The sequence below is a fragment of the Lonchura striata genome, chromosome 21 (genome assembly GCF_050655825.1).
Source record: "Lonchura striata isolate lonStrDom1 chromosome 21, ASM5065582v1, whole genome shotgun sequence".
NCBI classification, from domain to species: domain Eukaryota; kingdom Metazoa; phylum Chordata; class Aves; order Passeriformes; family Estrildidae; genus Lonchura; species Lonchura striata.
This window is the reverse complement of record NC_140723.1, coordinates 7,684,311-7,710,414: the sequence shown is the minus strand read 5'-3', so window position 1 is coordinate 7,710,414 and position 26,104 is coordinate 7,684,311. Positions and strand designations below refer to the sequence as shown.

The following is a 26,104-nucleotide window of genomic DNA, read 5'->3' as shown; positions in this document are numbered from 1 at the left end:
GCCCCTCTGCCCCCCAGGTGAGCCCCTCGGCACCTGCAGAGCAGCCCCAGCCCTGGCCCAGCACAGGGAGGAGCTGGAGCTGCTGGGGCCAGGCCACAGGAGGCTCCAGGGGGATCCGAGGATGGAGCAGCTCTGCTGGGAGAGCTGGGAATGTTCCCCTGGAGAGGAGAAGCTCCAGGGAGAGCTCAGAGACCTTCCAGGGCCTGAAGGGGCTCCAGGAGAGCTGGAGAGGCACTGGGGACAGGGATGGAGGGACAGGGAATGGCTTCAAACTGAAGAGGGACAATTTGGATTGGGATATATGGGATACATCCTTCCCTCTGAGGGTGGGAAGGGGCTGGGATGGAATTCCCAGAGCAGCTGTGGCTGATCCCTGGATCCCTGGCAGTGCCCAAGGCCAGGCTGGACACTGGGGTTTGGAGCAGCCTGGGACGGTGGGAGGTGTCCCTGCCCATGGAATGGATGAGCTTGAAGGTCCCTCCAACCCAACCATCCCACGATTCTGTAATTCCGCATTCCCACGATTCCATCGTTCCCTGATCCCACGTGGATTTTGGCACGGGGACAGCAGCTCCGGAGCTCCACCCACCCCCATTCCCCACCAGTTCAACCAGTCCAGCGTTCTCCCAGTGCCGGGACAGCCCCCGTGGATTTATTTCTGCCACCAAAGGAACTTGGTGGGGACAGGACAGGGACGGGGACACGGAGGGGACACGGAGGGGCCGGGGCCACCTCAGGGCACCACGTTCCACCACTTGAAGGCGAAGGGCTTGCGGCGCACGTTGGTGCCGCAGTGGACATCCCCCGAGAGGACGTGGTAGGAGAAGAAGTCGTCGATGAAGGTGCAGGAGAGGCCCAGCGGCTCCAGCAGCTCCCGCACCCGCTGCTCCAGGCAGCAGCGCCCGCCCACCACGGGCCCGAAGGGCTTGGGGATGCCCAGGTGCCGGCCCAGCACCAGCATGTTCACCTGCAGCGGGGCGGGCGGTCGGGCAGGGCTCGATCCCAGGGGAACCGGGGGTCGGGGTCGCGGGGTCGGGGTCTCACCATGTCCGGGAACAGCGCGTCGGCGCGGGAGTTGGTCAGGATGAAGAGCTGCGGGATGTCCACGATGTCCTGCTCGCTCAGCCCCAGCTCCTGCTTCAGCAGGTCGCGGTTCCAGTCGATGCAGCGCTGCGGGAGGGGCGCGGGGCTGCCGTGCTGGCTCTCCGCATCTCAGCCTCGGGCCCCGCTGGATCCCATCCCCATCCCCATCCTCATCCTCATCACCATCCCAACATCCCACCCCATCCCTGTGGACATCTCCCACCCCATCCCAACCTCCCATCCCACCACATGCCAACCTCTCACCCCATCCCTGTGGACAACCTCCCACCCCATCCCACCCCATCCCAACCTCCCATCCCACCCCATCCCAACTTCCCACCCCATCCTTGTGCACACCTCCCATCTTGCCCCATCCCAACCTCTCACCCCATCCCTGTGGACATCTCCCACCCCATCCCCATCCTCATCTCCATCCCAACATCCCACCCCATCCCTGTGGACATCTCACACCCCATCCCCATCCTCATCTCCATCCCAACATCCCACCCCATCCCTGTGGACATCTCACACCCCATCCCAACCTCCCACCCCATCCTAACTTTCCACCCCATCGCTGTGGACATCTCCCACCCCATCCCCATCCTCATCCCCATCCCCATCCCAACCTCCCACCCCATCCTTGTGCACACCTCCCATCCCACCCCATGCCACCCCATCCCAACTTCCCACCCCATCCCTGTGGACACCTCCCACCCCATCCCCATCCCATCCCCATCCCCATTCCATCATCCCATCCCCATCCCAATCCCATCCCCATCTCCATCCCCATCCCCATCCTCATCTCCATCCCAACATCCCACCCCATCCCTATGGACATCTCCCACCCCCCATCCTCTCCCTCCCGCTGCCCCCTCTGTGTCCCCTGGGGCCTCTCCCTCTCCTCGCCCCCTCCGGCTGTTCCTCAGGAGCCCAGATCCCCCCGCTGCAGCCTGGGACCCCCGGGATGAGCGGGGGAGCCCCCGGTCCCACATTTCCCGGGACCCCCGGGATGAGCGGGGGAGCCCCCGGCCCCACATTCCCCAGGATCCCCGGGGGTCCTGGGACGAGCGGGGGAGCCCCCGGCCCCACATTCCCCAGAGCCCAGATCCCGGGACCCCCGGGACGAGCGGGGGGAGTCCCCCAATCCCACATTCCCCAGGACCCCCGGGACGAGCGGGGGAGCCCCCGGCCCCACATTCCCCAGGACCCCCGGGACCCTCGGGATGAGCAGAGGGAGGCCCCCAATCCCACATTCCCTGGGACCCCCGGGACGAGCGGGGGAGCCCCCGGCCCCACATTCCCCGGGACCCTCGGGATGAGCAGAGGGAGCCCCCCGGCCCCACATTCCCCGGGACCCCCGGGACCCCCGGGACGAGCGGGGGAGCCCCCGGCCCCACCTGCACGTGGCGGTTGTCGCTGCGCAGGGACTCGTCCGCCAGGATCTCGTCGATGCTTTTCTTGTCCGCGGCCTTCGGCCCTGGGAGCGCCAGCGGTGAGGGACAGCGGGGACAGAGGGGGACAGACAGACGGACACTGGGGTGGACACTGGGGTGGACACTGGGGTGGACACTGGGGTGGACAGAGAGATGGACAGAGAGATGGACAGAGGGATGGACACTGGGGTGGACACTGGGATGGACTAAGGGATGGACAGAGGGGATGGACAGAGAGATGGACACTGGGGTGGACACAGGGATGGACACTGGGGTGGACACTGGGGTGGTCAGAGGGGATGGACACAGGGATGGACAGAGGGATGGACACCGGGATGGACACAGGGATGGACAAAGGAGATGGACACTGGGATGGACACAGGGATGGACAGAGGGATGGACACAGGGGTGGACAGTGGGATGGACAGTGGGACGGGACACTGGGAAGGACACTGGGAGTGCCGTTCCCTAGGGATGTCCTCACCGATGAACTGCGTGGCCTCCCCGTGGCCCTGCTGCTGCTTCTCCTTGAAGAGTTTGTAGCAGGCGTTGGGACTGGCCAGGAGCAGCCGGAATCCCTGCGGGACAGAGGCCGGGGTCACCCCTGGCGTGGGGGGATAAAACACCCCAGAGTCCGGCTGGGACCACCATGGCCCTCCCAAACCCAGCCCTGGAGCAATGGGATGCCCATGGAGATCCCAAATCCATCCTCAGGTCCATGAGATGCCCACACCAATCCCAAATCCATCCCTGGGCCATGGGATGCCCATGGAGATCCCAAATCCATCCCTGGGCCATGGGATGCCCATGGAGATCCCAAATCCATCCTCAGGTCCATGAGATGCCCACACCAATCCCAAATCCATCCCTGGGCTATGGGATGCCCATGGAGATCCCAAATCCATCCCCGGGCCATGGAGTGCCCATGGAGATCCCAAATCCATCCCTGGGCCATGGAGTGCCCATGGAGATCCCAAATCTATCCCTGGGCCATGGGATGTCCATGGAGATCCCAAATCCATCCCCGGGCCATGGAGTGCCCATGGAGATCCCAAATCCATCCCTGGGCCATGGAGTGCCCATGGAGATCCCAAATCCATCCCCAGACCATGGAGTGCCCATGGAGATCCCAAATCCATCCCCGGGCCATGGGATGCCCATGGAGATCCCAAATCCATCCTCAGGTCCATGAGATGCCCACACCAATCCCAAATCCATCCCCAGACCATGGAGTGCCCATGGAGATCCCAAATCCATCCCCAGACCATGGAGTGCCCATGGAGATCCCAAATCCATCCCCAGGCCATGAGATGCCCACACCAATCCCAAATCCATCCCTGGGCCATGGGATGCCCACACCAATCCCAAATCCATCCCCAGGCCATGGGATGCCCATGGAGATCCCAAATCCATCCCCAGACTATGGAGTGCCCATGGAGATCCCAAATCCATCCCCGCGCCATGGGATGCCCACACCAATCCCAAATCCATCCCCGGGCCATGGAGTGCCCATGGAGATCCCAAATCCATCCCCAGGCCATGGAATGCTCACACCAATCCCAAATCCATGCCCGGGCCATGGGATGCCCACACCAATCCCAAATCCATGCCCGGGCCATGGGATGCCCATGGAGATCCCAAATCCATCCCTGGGCCATGGGATGCCCATGGAGATCCCAAATCCATCCCCAGACCATGGAGTGCCCATGGAGATCCCAAATCCATCCCCAGGCCATGGAGTGCCCATGGAGATCCCAAATCCATCCCCAGGCCATGGGATGCCCATGGAGATCCCAAATCCATGCCCCAGAGCCCCCGGAAGGACAGAGATGTGGCAAAGGGGATTTTTGGGGTGCTGCAGAGCCCTGGGCAGGCTCCAGAGGCGGCACCTTCCTGTCCAGGGCCGGGACGAAGGTGAGGAACTCGTCCACGTGGCCCACGCTGAGCCACTCCGAGTAGACCTCGAGCGGCGCCTGCACGCTCTGCGCCAGGAGGAAATCCCGCACGGCGCGGCACATCCTGCGGCCCGCCGCCCTGCGGGACGCGCACGGGTGGGCACCGACACCCGCCCCGACACCCCTCCCCAAAACCCCCTCCCCAAAACCCCATCCCTGCCCCAAAACCCACTCCCCAAAACCCCCTCCCCAAAACCCCCTCCCCAAAACCCCCTCCCCAAAATCACATCCCCCAAAATCCCATCCCCAAAACCCACTCCCCAAAATCCCATCCCCAAAACCCCCTCCCCAAAACCTGATCCCTGCCCCAAAACCCCCTCCCCAAAATCCCCTCCCCAAAACCCCCTCCCCAAAATCACATCCCCAAAATCACATCCCCCAAAATCCCATCCCCAAAACCCACTCCCCAAAACCCCATCCCCAAAATCACATCCCCAAAATCCCCTCCCCAAAATCCCATCCCCAAAACCCCCTCCCCAAAACCTGATCCCTGCCCCAAAACCCCCTCCCCAAAACCCCCTCCCCAAAATCCCCTCCCCAAAACCCCCTCCCCAAAATCCCATCCCCAAAATCCCCTCCCCAAAACCCCCTCCCCAAAATCCCCTCCCCAAAATCCCCTCCCCAAAATCCCATCCCCAAAATCCCCTCCCCAAAACCTGCTTCCTGCCCCAAAACCCCCTCCCCAAAACCAGCTTCCTGCCCCAAAAACCCATCCCAAAAACCCCCTCCCCAAAACCTGATCCCTGCCCCAAAACCCGCTCCCCTGCCCCAAAATCCCCTCCCCAAAACCCCCTCCCCAAAACCCGCTCTCCACCCCAAATCCTCTCCCCACCCCAAATCCTCTCCCCACCCCAAATCCTCTCCCCACCCCAAAACCTGCTCCCCTCTTATATACATATTCCTAGATCCCTAATATTGCATAAATACATAATCAATAGATCTCCCTGTGTTTTAGATAAATACATTGATATATCCCTATATTCTATAGAAAGTGTGTTAATATATGCATGTTATGTAAAGAGAAACTGCTAAATCCCCGTATCATATAAATATATCAATATAAACATATATTACTAGATCCCTATATTGTTAAATCCATATATTATATAAATATATATTAAATCCCTATCTTATATAAATATATATTACTAGAACCCTAATATTACATAAATATATCAGTGTATCTCCCTGTATTTTAGATAAATACATCAATATACCCCTATGTCATATATAAAATGTGTTAATATATACATGTTATATATACTGCTAAATCCCTATATTGTATAATTATATTTTGCTAAATCCCTATCTCATATAAATAATTATTACTAAATCCCTAATATTACATAAATATATTGGTGCATCTCCCTGTATTTTGGATAAATAGATCAATATATCCCTATATTATATATAGTGTTAATATATACATGTTATATGTACTGCTATATATAATATAGGGATATATCGATGTATTTATCTAATACATCTAATCTATAATATATGTATATTATATAAATATATACTGCTAAACACCTATATTATAAAAATATATTTTGCTAAATTTCTATATTATATAAATATATATTTTAAAATCCCTATTTTATATCAATATATATTACAAAATCCCTAATATTACATAAATATATCAGCGTGTCTCGCTGTATTTTGGATAAATACGTGGATATATCCCCATTTGGACAACCTGTGGGTTGAGTTTTTCCCACCCCTGCGATTCCCAAATCCCACCAGGATTAATTAAACCCCCGGGACAATTGGGAGAATCCCATTTCCCGCAGCGCGAGCCCCGGGAGCGGCCGCGGGATTTTGGGATGGAGCGGGCGGGATCGGGGTTGTTTTTCCCGGAAAATTCCCTCCTCTGTTCCCGGCGCTGCCAAGCACCGCCTGCCCCGGCGCGACAAACCCCGGCGGCTCGGAATTCCCAAAAAACCCAGGGAGTGGGCGAAGGGGAAAAAAACGGGAAAAACGGGAAAAGGGGAAAGGGGAAATGGGAAAAGGGGAAAGGGGAAAGGGGGAAGGGGAAAAGGGAAAGGAGGAAAGGGGAAAAGGGGGAAAGGGGAAAGGGGAAAGGGGAAAAGGGAAAAGGGGGAAAGGGAAAAGGGGAAAGGGGAAAAGGGAAAAGGGGAAAGGGGAAAGGGGAAAGGGGGAAAGGGAAAAGGGGAAAAGGGAAAGTGGGAAAAGGGGAAAATGGGGAAAAGGGGAAAAGGGGAAAAGGGGAAAAGGGAAAGTGGGAAAAGGGGAAAATGGGGAAAAGGGGAAAGGGGAAAATGGGAAAACAGTGGCCAGGTTTTGTGAGGGTCAGAGGAGCACTGTGGGGTTTGCCTGTAAAATCTGGGATTTGATGGGGATCAGGCCCAGGTTTTTTCTCCAGGAGGTTCTCGAGGGCGGGTTTTGGGATCTCCCAAGGGCGGGTTTTGGGCACTGCCCAGGGCAGATTTGGGGATCTCCCAAGGGAGGGTTTTGGGATCTCCCGAGGGCGGGTTTTGGGCACTGCCCAAGGGAGAGTTTTGGGATCTCCTGAGGGAGGGTTTTGGGATCTCCCAAGGGCGGGTTTTGGGCACTGCCCAGGGCAGATTTGGGGATCTCCCAAGGGAGGGTTTTGGGATCTCCCGAGGGCGGGTTTTGGGCACTGCCCAAGGGAGAGTTTTGGGATCTCCCGAGGGCGGGTTTTGGGATCTCCTGAGGGCGGGTTTTGGGATCTCCCAAGGGCGGGTTTTGGGATCTCCCAAGGGCGGGTTTTGGGCACTGCCCAGGGCAGATTTGGGGATCTCCCAAGGGAGAGTTTTGGGATCTCCCAAGGGCGAGTTTTGGGATCTCCCAAGGGTGGGTTTTGGGCGCTGCCCAGGGCAGATTTTGGGCGCTGCCCAGGGCGGGTTTTGGGCGCTGCCCAGGGTGGGTTTTGGGATCTCCCGAGGGCGGGTTTTGGGCACTGCTCAGGGCAGGTTTTGGGCACTGCCCAGGGCGGGTTTTGGGCGCTGCCCAGGGCAGATTTTGGGCACTGCCCAGGGCGGGTTTTGGGCTCTCCCGAGGAGGTGGCGCTCACCAGGGCAGGGGGCTGCCGATGAGGATCCGCCCCAGCGGGTACTCCTTGCCCCGCACCGTCACCGGCGGGCTCACGTCCAGGTTCCCAAAGGAATCCAGGCTGGTCACGCTCTTCCCGGGGGGCTCCCGGGTCACGTAGCCGAAATCTGGGCCCTGGGTAAGAGGGAAGAGGTGCCAAGGACCTCCCGTGAGGGGATTTTGGGGAGAAAAAGGGGGATTTCAATGCAAGGACACACCAGGATCTTCTTAAAAGCGAAATCCTTCAGGCCCCTGTTCCTGGGAGAGTCGAAGACCACGGGGAAGGATTTGTGTGGAGCTTCCACGTAGCCGAACTCCAGCTCATCCTGTGGGAAGGAGATGAGGAGGAGGAGGAGGAGGAAGGCTCTGGGGAGCGATAGGAATCTCCACCAGGGATGTGGGGAGGGTGGGGCAGGAAATGGGGTGAGCCTGGCAAAGCCCAGCCTAAACCACCAGGGAGGCTCCTGCTCGGCCCTCCCGGGGTGACACCACAGCCACGGTGTCCCCCTGGGGTCCTCCTGGCAGTGGGACCCTCCTGCACAGCCCCATGGGTGACACCACAGCCACGGTGTCTCCCTGGGGTCCTCCTGGCAGTGGGACCCTCCTGCACAGCCCCACGGGGTGACACCACAGCCACGGTGTCTCCCTGGGGTGGCCCTGGCAGTGGGACCCTCCTGCACAGCCCCACGGGTGACACCACAGCCACGGTGTCTCCCTGGGGTGGCCCTGGCAGTGGGACCCTCCTGCACAGCCCCACGGGCCCCCTTCCAGTGGGGTCCCCTCGTACAATGAGGTCACTCTCGAGGTGTCCCTTGGGTCCCTCTTCCAAAGCACCACGGGGACCCTTCTGCAAAAGGAGACCCCTTGCAAGGTCCCACGGGGTCCCTTTTGTAGCAAGGACCCCTTGTAATGTCCCACGGGGTTCCTTTGCAGTGGGGTCTCTTTGCAGTGTCCCATGGGTCCCTTTGCAGTGGGGTCCCTTTGCAGTGTCCCATGGGTCCCTTTGCAGTGGGGTCCCTTTGCAGTGTCCCATGGGTCCCTTTGCAGTGTCCCATGGGTCCCTTTGCAGTGGGGTCCCTTTGCAGTGGGGTCCCTTTGCAGTGGGGTCCCTTTGCAGTGGGGTCCCTTTGCAGTGTCCCATGGGTCCCTTTGCAGTGGGGTCCCTTTGCAGTGTCCCGTGGGTCCCTTTGCAGTGGGGTCCCTTTGCAGTGTCCCATGGGTCCCTTTGCAGTGGGGTCCCTTTGCAGTGGGGTCCCTTTGCAGTGTCCCATGGGTCCCTTTGCAGTGGGGTCCCTTTGCAGTGGGGTCCCTTTGCAGTGTCCCATGGGTCCCTTTGCAGTGGGGTCCCTTTGCAGAGTCCCATGGGTCCCTTTGCAATGGGGTCCCTTTGCAGTGTCCCATGGGTCCCTTTGCAGTGTCCCATGGGTCCCTTTTGCAATGGGGTCTCTCCTGCAGTGTCCCATGGGTCCCTTTGCAGTGGGGTCCCTTTGCAGTGGGGTCCCTTTGCAGTGGGGTCCCTTTGCAGTGTCCCATGGGTCCCTTTGCAATGGGGTCCCTTTGCAGTGGGGTCCCTTTGCAGTGTCCCATGGGTCCCTTTATGTGTCCCTCACTGGGATCCCCCTGCAGTGGGGTCCCTCGGGCGCAGCCCCCCGGGATCCCTGTCCCGGTGTCCCGCTGTGTCCCCGGCGCCAGGCCGGGCTCCCCGGCCGTTGTCCCCATCCGTGCCGCCCTGGCAGCGTTCCCCGTGCCCGGTGCCCGCTCCCGTGCCCGTCGCTGGCTCTCCCGTGCCAGGCCGGGCGGGCTGACCTGGATCCAGCGGTCGCTGCGCGTGTCCTGCTCCGCGCACACGGTCAGCTTGCAGTTGGCTTTCCGCAGCAGCGCCCGCAGCCCCTCCAGGAAGGCCTCGTTGGAGTCCGAGCCCTGCTTGATGCTGGGGGGGACAGCGGGGGGACTGGGGCTGCCAGCGGGATCATGGGGAGCCCCCAAAATCCCAACCCTGCAGCTCACAGCTCATTCCTGAACACCCTGAGCAACATTCCGGTGGGGATTGGAGCTGGAGAGGGAGCTCAGTCTTTTATGGGATTGGAGCTGGAGAGGGAGCTCAGCCTTTGTGGGGTTGGATTTGGAGAGGGAACTCAGCCTTTGTGGGGTTGGAGCTGGAGAGGGAACTCAGCCTTTTATGGGATTGGAGCTGGAGAGGGAGCTCCAGCCTTTTGTGGGATTGGATTTGGAGAGGGAGCTCCAGCCTCTGTGGGATTGGAGCCGGAGAGGGAACTCCAGCCTTTTGTGGGATTGGATTTGGAGAGGGAGCTCCAGCCTCTGTGGGATTGGAACTGGAGAGGGAACTCCAGCCTTTTGTGGGATTGGAGCTGGAGAGGGAGCTCCAGCCTCTGTGGGATTGGAGCTGGAGAGGGAGCTCCAGCCTCTGTGGGATTGGAGCTGGAGAGGGAACTCAGCCTTTGTGGGATTGGAGCTGGAGAGGGAGCTCCAGCCTCTGAGAGGGAGCTCCAGCCTTTTGTGGAATTGGAACTGGAGAGGGAGCTCCAGCCTTTTGTAGGATTGGAACTGGAGAGGGAGCTCCAGCCTTTTGTAGGATTGGAGCTGGAGAGGGAGCTCCAGCCTCTGAGAGGGAGCTCCAGCCTTTTGTGGGGTTGGATTTGGAGAGGGAGCTCCAGCCTCTGTGGGATTGGATTTGGAGAGGGAGCTCCAGCCTTTGTGGGGTTGGATTTGGAGAGGGAGCTCCAGCCTTTTGTGGAATTGGAACTGGAGAGGGAGCTCCAGCCTTTTGTGGGATTGGAGCTGGAGAGGGAGCTCCAGCCTCTGAGAGGGAGCTCCAGCCTTTTGTGGGGTTGGATTTGGAGAGGGAGCTCCAGCCTTTTGTGGGATTGGAACTGGAGAGGGAGCTCCAGCCTTTTGTGGGATTGGATTTGAAGAGGGAGCTCCAGCCTTTTGTGGAATTGGAACTGGAGAGGGAGCTCCAGCCTTTTGTGGGATTGGAGCTGGAGAGGGAACTCCAGCCTTTGTGGGGTTGGATTTGGAGAGGGAGCTCCAGCCTTTTGTGGGATTGGAGCTGGAGAGGGAGCTCCAGCCTTTGTGGGGTTGGAGCTGGAGAGGGAGCTCCAGCCTTTCTCCTTGGGATTTAAACACCCTGGGCAGCATTCCTGCATGGAATTGGAGCTGGAGAAGGTCTTCCAGCGTTTCTCCTCGGGATTTTAATGCCCCAGACAACATTCCTGCATGGGAATGGACCTGGAGAGGGAACTCCAGCCATTCTTGAGATGGAAATGACTCCCACAGCAGCAGCTGGCTCCCTTCCCAAACATTCCCAGGCGGGAATGCCTAAGCCTGGCTCAGTATGGCCCCACAGAGCTGGGAAAGGTCGGGAACTCCTCCCTGGAGAGTGCCCCAGGGCAGGGGACACCCCTGTGCCGTGGCGGGGACACCCCTCCTACCTGCAGACAAACACCTCCAGGGGCTGCTGCGTGTTGGGCGTCATGATCCAGGGCGCCACGCGGAACACCACGGTGTCCGTGAAGATCGGCGTGCCCGGCGCGTCCTGGTGGAGCCAAAATGGAGTTTGGGACCTCCAGCACCGGGGGTTCGTTAGGGGAGGGGTGGGGACGACCCCGCTGTACCTTATGGGGCACCTCCAGCAGGCTGGCGCTGAAGGACACCAGGCCGGTGAAGCCTCTGTCGGGGAACGCCAGCCCCTCCACGTAGAAGGTGCTGTCCCCCTGGCCAGCATGCTCCAGCACGTAGGAGAGCTTGTCTGGGCCCAGCACGGGCTTGTAGAGCGGGTGGGCATCACCACCTGGAGAACCCCAGATCCCCAGCCCGAACTCAGCAGCCTGGAGAACCTCAGATCTCCACCCCAAACTCAGCAGCCTGGAGAACCTCAGATCTCCACCCCAAACTCAGCAGCCTGGAGAACCCCAGATCTCCACCCCAAACCCAGCAGCCTGAAGAACCCCGGATCCCCACCCTGAACTCAGCAGCCTGGAGAACCTCAGATCTCCACCCCAAACCCAGCAGCCTGGAGAACCCTGGACTCCCACCTCAAACTTAGCAGCCTGGAGAACCCACCCCAAGTTCAGCAGCCACCAAGTTCATTCCCACCACGAGTTTAGCAGCCTGGAGAACCCTGGATTCCCAACCTCTGGAGAATCCCAGATCCACATCCCAAACCCAGCAGCCTGGAGAACCCCAGATCTCCACCCCAAATACAACACTCTGGAGAACCCACCTCAAGTTCAGCAGCCACCTAATTCATTCTCACCCCAAACTCAGCAGCCTGGAGAACCCCGGATCCCCACCCCAAACCCAGCAGCCTGGAGAACCCTGGACTCCCACCCCAAACTCAGCAGCCTGGAGAACCCTGGACTCCCACCTCAAACTTAGCAGCCTGGAGAACCCACCCCAAGTTCAGCAGCCACAAAGTTCATTCCCACCACGAGTTTAGCAGCCTGGAGAACCCTGGATTCCCAACCTCTGGAGAATCCCAGATCCACATCCCAAACCCAGCAGCCTGGAGAACCCTGGACTCCCACCTCAAACCCAGCAGCTTGGAGAACCCTGGATCCCCACCCCAAACTTAACACTTTGGAGAACCCACCCCAAGTTCAGCAGCCACCAAGTTCATTCCCACCACGAGTTTAGCAGCCTGGAGAACCCTGGATTCCCAACCTCAGCAGCCTGGAGAACCCCAGATCTCCACCCTGAACTCAACACTCTGGAGAACCCACCCCAAGTTCAGCAGCCACCAAATTCATTCTCACCCCAAACCCAGCAGCCTGGAGAACCCACCCCAAGTTCAGCAGCCACCAAGTTCATTCCCACCACGACTTTAGCAGCCTGGAGAACCCTGGATTCCCAACCTCTGGAGAATCCCAGATCCACATCCCAAACCCAGCAGCCTGGAGAACCCCAGATCCCCACAGCCTGCCCACAGGGGGACACGCCAGCAGCAGGAGGAGGAGGTGGTTGGTGCCCAAGGGTGGCAGAGAAGTTTCCTCCTCCTCCTCCTCCTCCTTCCTGGGGAACGTTCTTGATCTTTCCGGGACAAAGAGTGCTCCGTCCCCTCGGGTCCAGCCCTTTCAAGGTGCGTGGCTCTGGCTGAGGATCTAATGACACCCTTGGCTCCCTGGACCTGATTTTCGGCGCGGAGCTGCCGGGGATCCAACCGTTCAAAGGCGAAGGGCGCTGCCCAACGGGATGGGCTGCTTGGCTGCTTGGCTCCCTGCCCGAGCCAAAACAGTGCCAGGAGCCACGTGGGGATTCCCGTGCCGTGGGAATGTCAAAATTCCAGCCCTCGTTTTGGGAAAAGCATCTTTGGAGCGTTCTCCCCCTTGGTTTCTCCCATATGTCCCCACCCTGTGCGACAGCAGAAGATCTTTGGGGGTGAAAGGGTGGTTACAGCAAACAGGGCGCCCCGAAGAACTAAACCCACGGGCTTGGCTCACCTTGGGTCACCCTGGGGTGGGGGAAGGCAGAGCTACTCACGGGCGGCGTGGAACACCCGCGCCTTGTCCGCGTCGCTCTCGGGGACGTGCAGCACCACCGGGTACTCGGCGAAGATGGCGCTGGGGCCCTGGGTGCGCAGCAGCATCACCGACATGTCCTGCAGGTCTGCGGGACACAGGGGACACGGAGGGAGGGGATGGCAGTGGGGGAAGCCCCCAGGGAGCCCCTCGGGGTCACAGCCCACCTGCCAGGGTCCGTATGTCCACCTCGCCGCTGTCCGTGCCCCCCGCGCCGGGGCTGTCCCGGTCACAGTTGACCAACAGCACGGCCCCTTGTCCGTCCGGGCCCCACGTCCACTTGGCCTGGAGGAGAAGCACCGAGAGGGGACGGCAGCAGGGTTTCCCCCGTCCTGGGCCGAGGAGAGCCCCGTGCTCGGAGGAGAACCCAAGGAGACACCGGCGCCGCTCCAAACCGCCCCGTCCCAGCGGCAGCTCCAGCAGGGCCTGCACGGACCGCTCCGAGATTTTATCTCCCAACCAGGCTGGAAGTGCCTCCAGCCTCGCCTGGACACGGCTGCAGCGCTTCTGGAAGCTCAGCCCATCTTGATACCAGTTTGCGCCACCGATCGGGCTGCGGTTAATTAGCCCAGCTGGGCTGCGGTTAATTAGCGTGGGTTAAAGGCCAGGGCACAGGCAGATGTGTGGCCAAAGGGGGAAATCTCCTGCTCGACTCAGGAGATGAGAAGAGAGAAAGGAGATGGAAGAGAAAGGCAAGAAAAAGCTGAAAGTTTTCTCCCACAGGATCCTCAGGACCAGGCTGGAGCCGCAGGAGGTTTGGCGTGGAATAGGAAAAGAAATCCTTTTCCCGCTCAATTAGTAGGCTGAGGATCTGCCGGGCTGTTTGCCCTCACGCAGACACCACCCAGGTCCCTGTCCCTCCTGGAGATTTTCCAGGAAGAGGCCAGCGACGGATCCGCCCTCCCACGCCGCTCTCCTCACCTTGTCCTTGCCCTTGCTCTTCACTCGGCCGCTCCGGCTCCAGTCCACGTCCAGGGACACCTCTGGAACGGCGAGAGGGAGGAAGCCACAGGCAGGGGATGAGGTCTTGGAGCCATTCTGGGCTCCTCCTTGGCACCCCACTCCAACCCCACCTCAACCCCCCAAGCTGCTCCACGCCCAACGATTCCAACGAAGCAGGAGAAGAAAACACAACCCAACAGCTCTACCGTGACTTGCCCTCTTTGATCTCCACCTGTCTCCTCTCACTTTGGTTTCCCCCCAGCAGGACATCCCCACTTCATGGTAGATTTTACATTTTCATTGTGTTTTTCTCATGGCAGAGTTTGTTTTCATGCCATTCCTTATGTTTTCATGGCAGATTTTATGTTTTCATGGCAGATTTTATGTTTCCTTGGCATTTTTTACGTTTTCACCTGTTTCCCATTGACTGTTTTCCACGAAGCCAAATCACGGTGGAGGCACAAAAATGCATTTTCACTGTGGTTGAGCAAACACCCAAATAATTTTTAGGAAATCTGGACTTCTCCTCACAGAGCCCTTCTTGCCCCAAACCCCACCTCAATCCTAACCCAAAACCTCCTCCAGATGGGACACGCAAGGCGTGGAAAACACAGGGATGGAAGCAGAGATTGTTCTCCTTGGGGCAGAGAGGACAACGTGGAAGAGCCGGGAGGGAAACTCGAAATCCAACCGAGAGAAGAACATTTGGAAGGCAAAATCCCTGTGGCCAGTGATGGCCCCTGTTGGCTCCAGCGAGGCCCATCGGCCACGGGACATGGGATTCAGCTTCTCCAGGGGTAATTTTGGGAGGCGTAGGCACGACTTGAGGACACAGGTCAGACTGTCATGTGAACGCTTCAGAAAATCCCAAATTTAGGGTAATTAATCCATCCCAGTGGAGACTTCTGCTCCCAGACTGGCTGTCTAGACTCCCTTTGTAGCCAGCAGGGGAGAGCAGGCATTTGGAGGGAGTGATTCACCTCACCCCAAACTCCTGAAACAGGTCAGGCGCCGCTTCGGTGCCGATCCCGCTCCCCTCGCTGCTGGAGGAGGCACCGGCCGGAGCCGGGCGAGGAGATCTCCCATGGATCCTCTTTTCCCAAGGAATCACCTTGGCAAGCACGGGAGGATGCTCCTGGGTGGGGACACGGCCCAGCCTCCCTCTCTCCCACACCATAGAAGGCAGCGTTTAATTAATCATGGTTTAATTATTCTCCTCTTGCTCATCAGCATCAGTAAAGCACCCAAACCTTTATTGCCTGTGGCCCCCGAGGAATTGGGACCTTGTGATGCAGCCAGATCCCAAGAGACCGGGAATTCCCGGAGCCTTGGTGGGCACCTACCGACACAGGTGAGGTACAGCCAGGCCACCGCCAGCTCGCGGCCCTCGCGGTCGTAGTAGGCGATCTTCACCTGCAGAGACGTCCCCACACCGTGACCCACATCCCATGGGACAGCAGGATCTCCATCCCCACACCGTGACCCACATCCCATGGGACAGCGGGATCTCCATCCCCACACCGTGACCCACATCCCACCAGCCTGCTGGGATCTCCATCCCCACACTGTGACCCACATCCCACCAGGCTGCTGGGATCTCCACCCCACACCGTGACCCACATCCCACCAGGCTGGCGGGATCTCCATCCCCACACCGTGACCCACATCCCACCAGGCTGCTGGGATCTCCATCCCCACACCGTGACCCACATACCACAGGGCTGGTGGGATCTCCATCTCCACACCGTGACCCACATCCCACGGGGTAGCAGGATCTTCATCCCCACACCATGACCCACATCCCACCAGGCTGGTGGGATCTCCATCCCACACCATGACCCACATCCCACGGGGTAGCAGGATCTCCATCCCACACCATGACCCACATCCCACGGGGTAGCAGGATCTCCATCCCCACACCGTGACCCACATCCCATGGAGCTGCTGGGATCTCCATCCCCACACCGTGACCCACATCCCATGGAGCTGCTGGGATCTCCATCTCCACACCGTGACCCACATCCCACGGGGTATCAGGATCTTCATCCCCACACCATGACCCACATCCCACCAGCCTGGTGAGATCCCCATCCCCGCACCGTGACCCACATCCCACAGGGCTGGTGGGATCTCCATCCCCACACCGTGACCCACATCCCACCAGCCTGGTGGGATCTCCACCCCACACCATGACCCACATCCCACCAGGCTGGTGGGATCTCCATCCCCACACCGTGACCCACATCCCACCAGGCTGGCGGGATCTCCATCCCCACACCGTGACCCACATCCCACCCGACTGGTGGGATCTCCATCCCCACACCGTGACCCACATCCCACCAGGCTGGTGGGATCTCCATCCCCACACCGTGACCCACATCCCACCAGGCTGGCGGGATCTCCATCCCCACACCGTGACCCACATCCCACCAGGCTGCTGGGATCTCCATCCCACACCATGACCCGCATCCCACCAGGCTGGTGGGATCTCCATCCCCACACCGTGACCCACATCCCACTGGCCTGCAGGATCTCTATCCCCACACCGTGACCCACATCCCACAGGGCTGCTGGGATCTCCATCCCCACACCATGACCCACATCCCACCAGGCTGGTGGGATCTCCACCCCACACCGTGACCCACATCCCACCGGCCTGGTGGGATCTCCATCCCCACACCGTGACCCACATCCCACAGGGCTGCTGGGATCTCCATCCCCACACCGTGACCCACATCCCATGGGGTAGCAGGATCTTCATCCCCACACCGTGATCCACATCCCACCCGACTGGTGGGATCTCCATCCCCACACCGTGACCCACATCCCACAGGGCTGCTGGGATCTCCATCCCCACACCGTGACCCACATCCCACGGGGCTGCTGGGATCTCCATCCCCACACCGTGACCCACATCCCATGGGGTAGCAGGATCTTCATCCCCACACCGTGACCCACATCCCACCAGCCTGGTGGGATCTCCATCCCCACACCATGACCCACATCCCACCAGGCTGGCGGGATCTCCATCCCCACACCGTGACCCACATCCCACAGGACTGGTGGGATCTCCATCCCCACACCATGACCCGCATCCCACCAGCCTGGTGGGATCTCCACCCCACACCGTGACCCACATCCCATGGAGCTGCTGGGATCTCCATCCCCACACCATGACCCACATCCCATGGGACAGCGGGATCTCCATCCCCACACCATGACCCACATCCCATGGGACAGCGGGATCTCCATTCCCACACCGTGACCCACATCCCATGGAGCTGCTGGGATCTCCATCTCCAGACCGTGACCCACATCCCACCAGGCTGGCGGGATCTCCATCCCCACACCGTGACCCACATCCCACCAGGCTGGCGGGATCTCCATCCCCACACCGTGACCCACATCCCACCGGACTGGTGGGATCTCCATCCCCACACCGTGACCCACATCCCACGGGGTAGCAGGATCTCCATCCCCACACCGTGACCCACATCCCACAGGGCTGGCGGGTTCTCCATCCCCACACCGTGACCCCACCAGACCGTTGGCATCTCTGCCCTCCCAGGATCATGGGATGAGCTGGGGAGGGCCCCACAAGGATCCCCAACCCAAGCCCTGCCTGCCCGCCCAGCTGGGCCCCAGGAGCTCCATCCCAACCTTTCCCCGTTAATCACAGTTCTCTGGAACTCTGTGCCAGCTTCAGCCAAAACTGGGCATGGAAAAAGTCCAACTTGGGGTATTTTTTGCTGCCTGGCACCGACTTTTGCAACCGCTGCGATGTCATCGTTAAGGCACCAAGTGGCACCTTCTCCTTCTGGGTTTCCTTTCTCGTCAGTGCCAATTACCCAACTCTGCTGGAGCTTCTCCATGAAAAACCACCCTGGTGTCAGCAATACCCAGAAATCTTCGAGTTCTCCCAGGAAATTCCACTTATTCCCACCAGTTTGGGCACGTGAACGGCGCCTGACCTGGTTGTCATCGACGGTCCTGCTGGTGACATCGATGGTCACCGCCACCTCGATGTCGGGATCCAGGGGCCACCGGGAGTCCAGGGTGGGCTTTGTGGTGGGGCTGTGGATCATGTGCACCGTCACCGCCGGCGTGGCGTGCACGTCAAAGGACGCCGCGCCTTTCGGGATGGACCTGGAACGGAACAACCCCGGCTCAGAGACCACGGGAGCCAAATCCCCAAGCCTGGAATTAAACCCAGCCGTGACGGGGCGGGAGGAGCCCCGAGACCATCCCTGGGTGATGAAATGTCCCTGGAGCTCCACACACGGGACCTCTGTGGCGGCATTGGGCAAGCCCAGCTCCCGCTGCCGCTCCGGCACGTCCGGCCGTGGTTTGTCCCTCTGCGACCATGAGAAATTCCCCAAATTTCAGTGCCCCGTGACAAAACCCCACCCGGGGAAGAATCAGGATGGTTTTCATGCCAGCCACGCGTGGAGCTGGGGGCTGTGGGACCGTGCCGTGACCTGAGGGATGCCGGGGCTGGAGCGGAGCCTGGGTCCCGGCGCGCAGCGCCCGCGCCCGGCTCCGTGACACCCTCGGGAGCCTTTGAAGTGCTGCTCCCTGCTCTGACCTGCTCCCGGCTCCCCCGGCTGCGTCCCGGGGGGAGCCGGGTGGGAACTGCAGCAGCCAGAACATAAAAACCACAACATCAAAACCCGCCGCAGCAGGGATTTATCCCCGCTGTTGCTCTTGGCGCGGCGTCCCCGGTGCCTCCAGCAGCTTGTGAGGAGACGAAGGCGTTCCGTGGGCTTGGCATCCCCATCCGGAACACCCCACAAAGCCGTGGATCCAGGAATGCTGGATCCTATCTGGAACACCCCACAAAGCCATGGATCCAGGAATGCTGGATCCCATCCCAAACACCCCACAGGAATGCTGGATCCCATCTGGAACACCCCACAAAGCTGTGGATCCAGGAATGCTGGATCCCCTCCGGAACACCCCACAGGAATGCTGGATCCCATCCCAAACACCCCACAAAGCCATGGATTCTGGGAATGCTGGATCCCCTCCGGAACACCCCACAGGAATGCTGGATCCCATCCGGAACACCCCACAAAGCCGTGGATCCAGGAATGCTGGATCCCATCCCAAACACCCCACAAAGCCATGGATCCAGGAATGCTGGATCCCATCCCAAACACCCCACAAAGCCATGGATCCAGGAATGCTGGATCCCATCCGGAACACCCCACAAAGCCGTGGATCTGGGAATGCTGGATCCCATCCCAAACACCCCACAAAGCCGTGGATCCAGGGATGCTGGATCCCCTCTGGAACACCCCACAAAGCCATGGATCCAGGAATGCTGGATCCCCTCTGGAACACCCCACAAAGCCATGGATTCTGGGAATGCTGGATCCCCTCTGGAACACCCCACAAAGCCATGGATCCAGGAATGCTGGATCCCATCCGGAACACCCCACAAAGCTGTGCATCCACGGGATGCTGGATCCCATCCAGACCACCCCACAAAGCCGTGGATCCATGGGATGCCGTGATCCTGCAGATTTGGGGCTGTTTGCCGTGGGTTTGTGGCCCTCCCACCTCAGTGGCGCCGCCCGATTCTCAACGAGCCCCAAACAGCCCAAAATTGGAGCATCCACCACTAAATTCCCCCCAGCCGGTGCTTCCCGGGAATAAAACGATCCCATTTTTCAGCTGGAAGAGCCTCCACCATCTGCTGCTTGGGGCCACGGCTCAAATTTGTTACCAAGAAGCCAAATCACCCCATTTGGGGGCTCTGGCTCCACGTTTGGATAGGACTGAGAGGGCTCCCAGTCCAAAAGCAGCACAAAAAAATTGCATTTCATGGGTTTTCTGCATTCCCATCTGAACGAGGGGGGACACGAGGCTGTTTCAGGGCAGCCAGGGCGCTCTGAGGGGACGGTGGCACATCCTGGCCCGGCTCCAGCGCTCCATCCCAATAATTGCCTGGATGCGATGCCGACCGGCTGGGCCTGCGTTCTCTGTCATTATAAATGTGATTTATTAAATAATGACACTGTGACAGCAGGGCAGGGACAGCCACCTATCTTCCCAATAAAGCCACCCCGTATTTAATTCTCCAAAAATCCTTTTTCCTGACGTTGCCCGTGCACGGCCGCCGCTGGATTTTTTCTGCCTGAGCCACACATTTTGTTCCTCCTCCCGTTTTAGCTCCGAGTTGCTCGTCTTGAATTGCTCTTGCCCAATGTTCTTAGAGCCAGAAATAGACCCGGGGTGTGCTCGGGCTTTGCCTCCAAACCATCCTGGCCCGAGCCAGCCTCCCACCTTTGGATGAGCTCCCTGTGGGATACTGTCCCCAAAAAGGAGCTCCCCGTGGGATATTGTCCCCAAAACCAGAGTTTTGGGATGAGTTCCCCATGGGACATCATCCCCTACAACACACCCAGCGGGACCTGTCCATCCAAACCCTTGGGTGAACTCCTGACGAGCTCCGAGTCCGGCACCACCCGTTTCTCCTCCAAACCCATCCCAAATCCCTGCAGCTCTGTGGAACACACCAGGATTCCCCAATCCTCAGCAAACCCATCCCAAATCCCTGGCCCGGATACTCTGATCCTGAGCAAACCCATCCCAAATCCCTGCAGCTCTGTGGAACATTCCAGGATGCCCCAATGCTGGGCAGACCCATCCCAAATCCCAGTGGCTCCATGGAAACACTGGGATCGCTCAGTGCTGAGCAAACCCATCCCGAATCCCAGTCTGGGATGCCCCAATCCTGATCAAACCCACCCCAAATCCCAGTCTGGGATGCCCCAATCCTGATCAAACCCATCCCAAATCCCAGTCTGGGATGCCCCAATCCTGACCGAACCCATCCCGAATCCCAGTCTGGGATGTCCCAATCCTGATCAAACCCACCCCAAATCCCAGTCTGGGATGTCCCAATCCTGATCAAACCCATCCCAAATCCCTGGCCGGGATGTCCCAGTGCTGATCAAACCCATCCCAAATCCCAGTCTGAGATGCCCCAATCTTGATCAAACCCATCCCGAATCCCAGCCTGGGATGCCCCAATCCTGACCGAACCCATCCCAAATCCCAGCCTGGGATGCCCCAATCCTGATCAAACCCAAATCCCAGTCTGGGATGCCCCAATCCTGATCAAACCCAAATCCCAGTCTGGGATGCCCCAATACTGATCAAACCCATCCCGAATCCCAGTCTGGGATGCCCCAATCCTGATCAAACCCATCCCAAATCCCTGGCCGGGATGTCCCAGTGCTGATCAAACCCAGCCTGAATCCCTGGCTGGTATTCCCCATGCTGACCGAACCCATCCCAAATCCCTGACCGGGATGCCCCAATCCTGATCAAACCCATCCCAAATCCCAGTCTGGGATGCCCCAATCCTGACTGAACCCATCCCGAATCCCAGTCTGGGATGCCCCAATCCTGATCAAATCCACCCCAAATCCCAGTCTGGGATGCCCCACGCTGATCAAACCCATCCCAAATCCCAGTCTGGGATGCCCCAATCCTGATCAAACCCACCCCAAATCCCAGTCTGGGATGCCCCAATCCTGACCGAACCCATCCCAAATCCCAGTCTGGGATGCCCCACGCTGATCAAACCCAAATCCCAGTCTGGGATGCCCCAATCCTGACCGAACCCATCCCAAATCCCAGTCTGGGATGCCCCAATCCTGACCGAACCCATCCCGAATCCCTACCGGCGCGTGTCCAGGAAGACCTCGGTGCCCAGCACGCAGACGCCGCGGGCAGCGTGGCCGGTGGACATGGGCACGACGTGACGCGGGGCCATGGTGAGCCGGGCACGGCCGCATGGGCAGGGAGCTCCAGGCTGTGCCGGGAAACCAGCAGGACTGGATTAAAAGGCTCGGGAAGGTAACTCCTCCTTCCCGGGATGACGGGGTTCGGCCAGGGGACCCTGGTTCCACCTCCATCCCAAGATGAAGGTGATAGGGCAGCCCTGGGGCGGCTCCAGCGGGGACACCCGGCTGACAGCCAGCCCTGCTGGATGCTCCTCAGAGAGGCTTTGGGGTTCATTCCCTTCTTTTTGTTCCTTCCCAGCTCCATCCCAAACCCCTCAGCTCATGCATTAAACATCCCCGCTCCCCGGCAGCGCAGGGCGGTTGTTTGGGGTTATTACAGCGCTGTCATTAAAACCGGGCATTTTCTTTAAAACACCCCAAATTTTCCAGCCGGGCTCTCTCTGGGTGAGTCACGGCCCCGGCTGCAGCAGCAGCAGCTGGGCCATGCCTGAGTACAGCTGAACAAAGGGAAATGTTTGCTCAGGTCGGTCCTTCCCATCCCAACCATCCCGAGGACGGGAGGGACGGGCAGGGAGAACTGGTTATGGGGCAGGCGGGGAAGGGGAAAAACACCAACAGCCAACAACCGGAGGCTTCCCAAGGAAACTCCGACTGCTCCGTGCCTCGCTTGGACCTCGAGCTTCGGGGGAATGGAGGGTTTCCAGGCTGAGATCCCACGGGAAAGATCTCCTTTGTGGAAGCGGCAGATATCCATCGCTCCCCGGGCCATCCCATCCCGGAGGATTTCCCTGCCTGCGAGCCGGGAAACCCGGCTGGAGCAGGAGGGAGGGAGCCCTGCCTGCGGGGATGGAGGCAGCAGCTCCACAGGGTCCCTTTATATTTATTATTATATTCTAAAACTTTAAATTTTAAGTTTTCTGCTCGGTGGTGTTACACACTTTTAATTAACAACACACTCGTAATCCCAGCGTTATCAATCAATCTTGGAAGCTTTATTTACAGCTTTAGGTTAAATGCAATGTTTTCTTGAGTGAAAATCTGTTAGCACAAAGGTTTAAGATTCTCAGCGTCTAAAACCCCGGTATCTCATGGCTCTGGGAATGGGGCGGGATGTGCCGGGGACAGGGAATGGGAAGGAGAGGGATGGAAGGGCCAAAGCCCCGTGGGCAGCAGGAGAGGGCCCAGGGGAGCCGGAGCCGGCACGGAACGTCCTCAGCTGCGGGAGCGGGGAATTCCCTGGGGGATCAGACTGCGGGGATGGGCCCAGGCAGGCTCCAGGACGGGGATCCGGGATGGGGATCCGGGATGGGGATCCGGGATGGGGATCCGGGATGGGGATCCGGGATGGGGATCTGGGATGGGGATCCGGGATGGGGATCCGGGAAAGGGATCCGGGAAAGGGATCCGGGATGGGGATCCGGGATGGGGATCCGGGATGGGGATCCGGGATGGGGATCCGGGATGGGGATCCGGGAAGGGATCTGGGTAAGGGATCCGGGATGGGGATCCGGGATGGGGATCCGGGAAAGGGATCCGGGATGGGGATCCGGGAAAGGGATCCGGGATGGGGATCCGGGAAAGGGATCTGGGAAAGGGATCCGGGATGGGGATCCGGGTAAGGGATCTGGGAAAGGGATCCGGGATGGGGATCCGGGATGGGGATCCGGGATGGGGATCCGGGAAAGGGATCCGGGATGGGGATCCGGGAAAGGGATCTGGGAAAGGGATCCGGGATGGGGATCCGGGTAAGGGATCTGGGAAAGGGATCCGGGATGGGGATCCGGGATGGGGATCCGGGATGGGGATCCGGGAAAGGGATCCGGGATGGGGATCCGGGTAAGGGATCTGGGAAAGGGATCCGGGATGGGGATCCGGGTAAGGGATCTGGGAAAGGGATCCGGGATGGGGATCCGGGATGGGGATCCGGGATGGGGATCCGGGAAAGGGATCTGGGATGGGGATCCGGGATGGGGATCCGGGATGGGGATCCGGGAAAGGGATCTGGGTAAGGGATCCGGGATGGGGATCCGGGATGGGGATCCGGGATGGGGATCCGGGAAGGGGATCTGGGATGGGGATCCGGGATGGGGATCCGGGATGGGGATCCGGGATGGGGATCCGGGATGGGGATCCGGGATGGGGATCCGGGAAGGGATCTGGGTAAGGGATCCGGGATGGGGATCCGGGATGGGGATCCGGGAAAGGGATCCGGGATGGGGATCCGGGAAAGGGATCCGGGATGGGGATCCGGGAAAGGGATCTGGGAAAGGGATCCGGGATGGGGATCCGGGTAAGGGATCTGGGAAAGGGATCCGGGATGGGGATCCGGGATGGGGATCCGGGATGGGGATCCGGGAAAGGGATCCGGGATGGGGATCCGGGTAAGGGATCTGGGAAAGGGATCCGGGATGGGGATCCGGGTAAGGGATCTGGGAAAGGGATCCGGGATGGGGATCCGGGATGGGGATCCGGGATGGGGATCCGGGAAAGGGATCTGGGATGGGGATCCGGGATGGGGATGCGGGATGGGGATCCGGGATGGGGATCCGGGATGGGGATCCGGGAAAGGGATCTGGGATGGGGATCCGGGAAAGGGATCTGGGAAAGGGATCCGGGAAAGGGATCTGGGAAAGGGATCCGGGAAAGGGATCTGGGATGGGGATCTGGGAAAGGGATTGGGTAAGGGATCTGGGAAAGGGATCTGGGTAAGGGATCTGGGAAAGGGATCTGGGATGGGGATCCCGAAAAGGGATCTGGGAAAGGGATCCGGGAAAGGGATCCTGAAAAGGGATCCAAGATGGGGATCTGGGAAAGGGATCTGGGAAAGGGATCTTGGAAAGGGATCCTGAAAAGGGATCTGGGAAAGGGATCCAGGAAAGGGATCCGGGAAAGGGATCTGGAAAAGGGATCTGGTAAAGGGATCTTGGAAAGGGATCTGGGAAACGGATCTTGGAAAGGGATCTGGGATGGGGATCTGGGAAAGGGATCTGGGAAAGGGATCTTGGAAAGGGATCCTGAAAAGGGATCCAGGATGGGGATCTGGGAAAGGGATCCAGGAAAGGGATCTGGGAAAGGGATCCGGGAAAGGGATCCGGATAAGGGATCCAGGATGGGGATCTGGGAAAGGGATCCCGAAAAGGGATCTGGGAAAGGGATCCAGGAAGGGGCTCCAGGAAAGGGATCCGGGAAAGGGATCCAGTAAAGAGATCCGGGAAAGGGATCCGGGAAAGGGATCCAGGAAAGAAATCCAGGAAAGGAATCCCTCTCACTTTAAGCGCAGCAAGCACCCCCAGGTCCATGTCTCGTACCCCAGAGCAGCTTCAGGAATTGGAGGAGCCCGGAGGAGCAGCCAGGATGCTCCAGCAGGGAATGCTGGTGGCCTTTCCAGGCTCTCCCAGGCCTCGCTCGCTGGAGATTTTGGCTAAAAACCCATTTTCCACCCAAACTCCTGCTGGGAATGGCGTTGGCTCTCCGGGGTTCCTGGAGAGCACAAGCCCTGGTGGATCCCAGGATGGTGGGGTGGCCCCAGAGCAGCGTCCCCCAGAGCCACAGGCCCGGCTCCCCACTGGAGGCTGACTGGTTGTACTGGTTTGTACTGGGCAGGGGCTGTGCCCCGAGCCTGCTCAGCTGGTCTGGGCTGGGATGGACGGGAGCACACCTGGGATGGACGGGAGCACATCTGGGATGGACGGGAGCACACCTGGGATGGATGGGAGCACATCTGGAATGGGGCAATAGCACACCTGGGATGGACAGGAGCACACCTGGGATAGGGCAGGAGCACACCTGGGCTGAGGGATGGACGGGAGCACACCTGGGATGGACAGGAACACACCTGGGATGGGGCAATAGCACACCTGGGATGGACAGGAGCACACCTGGGCTGAGGGATGGACAGGAGCACACCTGGGATAGGGCAGGAGCACACCTGGGCTGAGGGATGGACAGGAGCACACCTGGGATGGACAGGAGCACACCTGGGCTGAGGGATGGACAGGAGCACACCTGGGATAGGGCAGGAGCACACCTGGGCTGAGGGATGGACAGGAGCACACCTGGGATGGACAGGAGCACATCTGGGATGGACGGGAGCACACCTGGGATGGACAGGAACACACCTGGGATGGACAGGAGCACACCTGGGATGGGGCAGGAGCACACCTGGGATGGACGGGAGAACATCTGGGGATGGACAGGAGCACACCTGGGGATGGACAGGAGCACATCTGGGATGGACGGGAGCACACCTGGGATGGACAGGAACACACCTGGGATGGACAGGAGCACACCTGGGATGGGGCAGGAGCACACCTGGGATG

At 59.5% G+C, this 26,104-nt stretch overlaps 1 protein-coding gene across 1 annotated transcript; it reads right to left on the bottom strand.

Annotated features, from left to right (window-relative positions):
• Positions 1 to 577: 577 nt before the first annotated feature.
• LOC110481003 (protein-arginine deiminase type-1) lies at positions 578 to 21,886 on the bottom strand. Its single transcript, XM_077788231.2, has 16 exons — positions 21,723 to 21,886; positions 18,000 to 18,174; positions 15,372 to 15,441; positions 14,008 to 14,069; positions 13,254 to 13,371; positions 13,049 to 13,174; positions 11,185 to 11,360; positions 11,002 to 11,105; positions 9,356 to 9,479; positions 7,768 to 7,875; positions 7,533 to 7,684; positions 4,406 to 4,550; positions 3,001 to 3,094; positions 2,481 to 2,560; positions 1,045 to 1,170; positions 578 to 967 (listed from the first exon to the last, which is right to left on the bottom strand). The coding sequence occupies exons 1-16, from the start codon at positions 21,812 to 21,814 to the stop codon at positions 734 to 736; spliced, it is 1,986 nt and encodes a 661-aa protein (XP_077644357.1). The 5' UTR covers positions 21,815 to 21,886; the 3' UTR covers positions 578 to 733.
• Between the last annotated feature and the right edge of the window lie 4,218 nt (positions 21,887 to 26,104).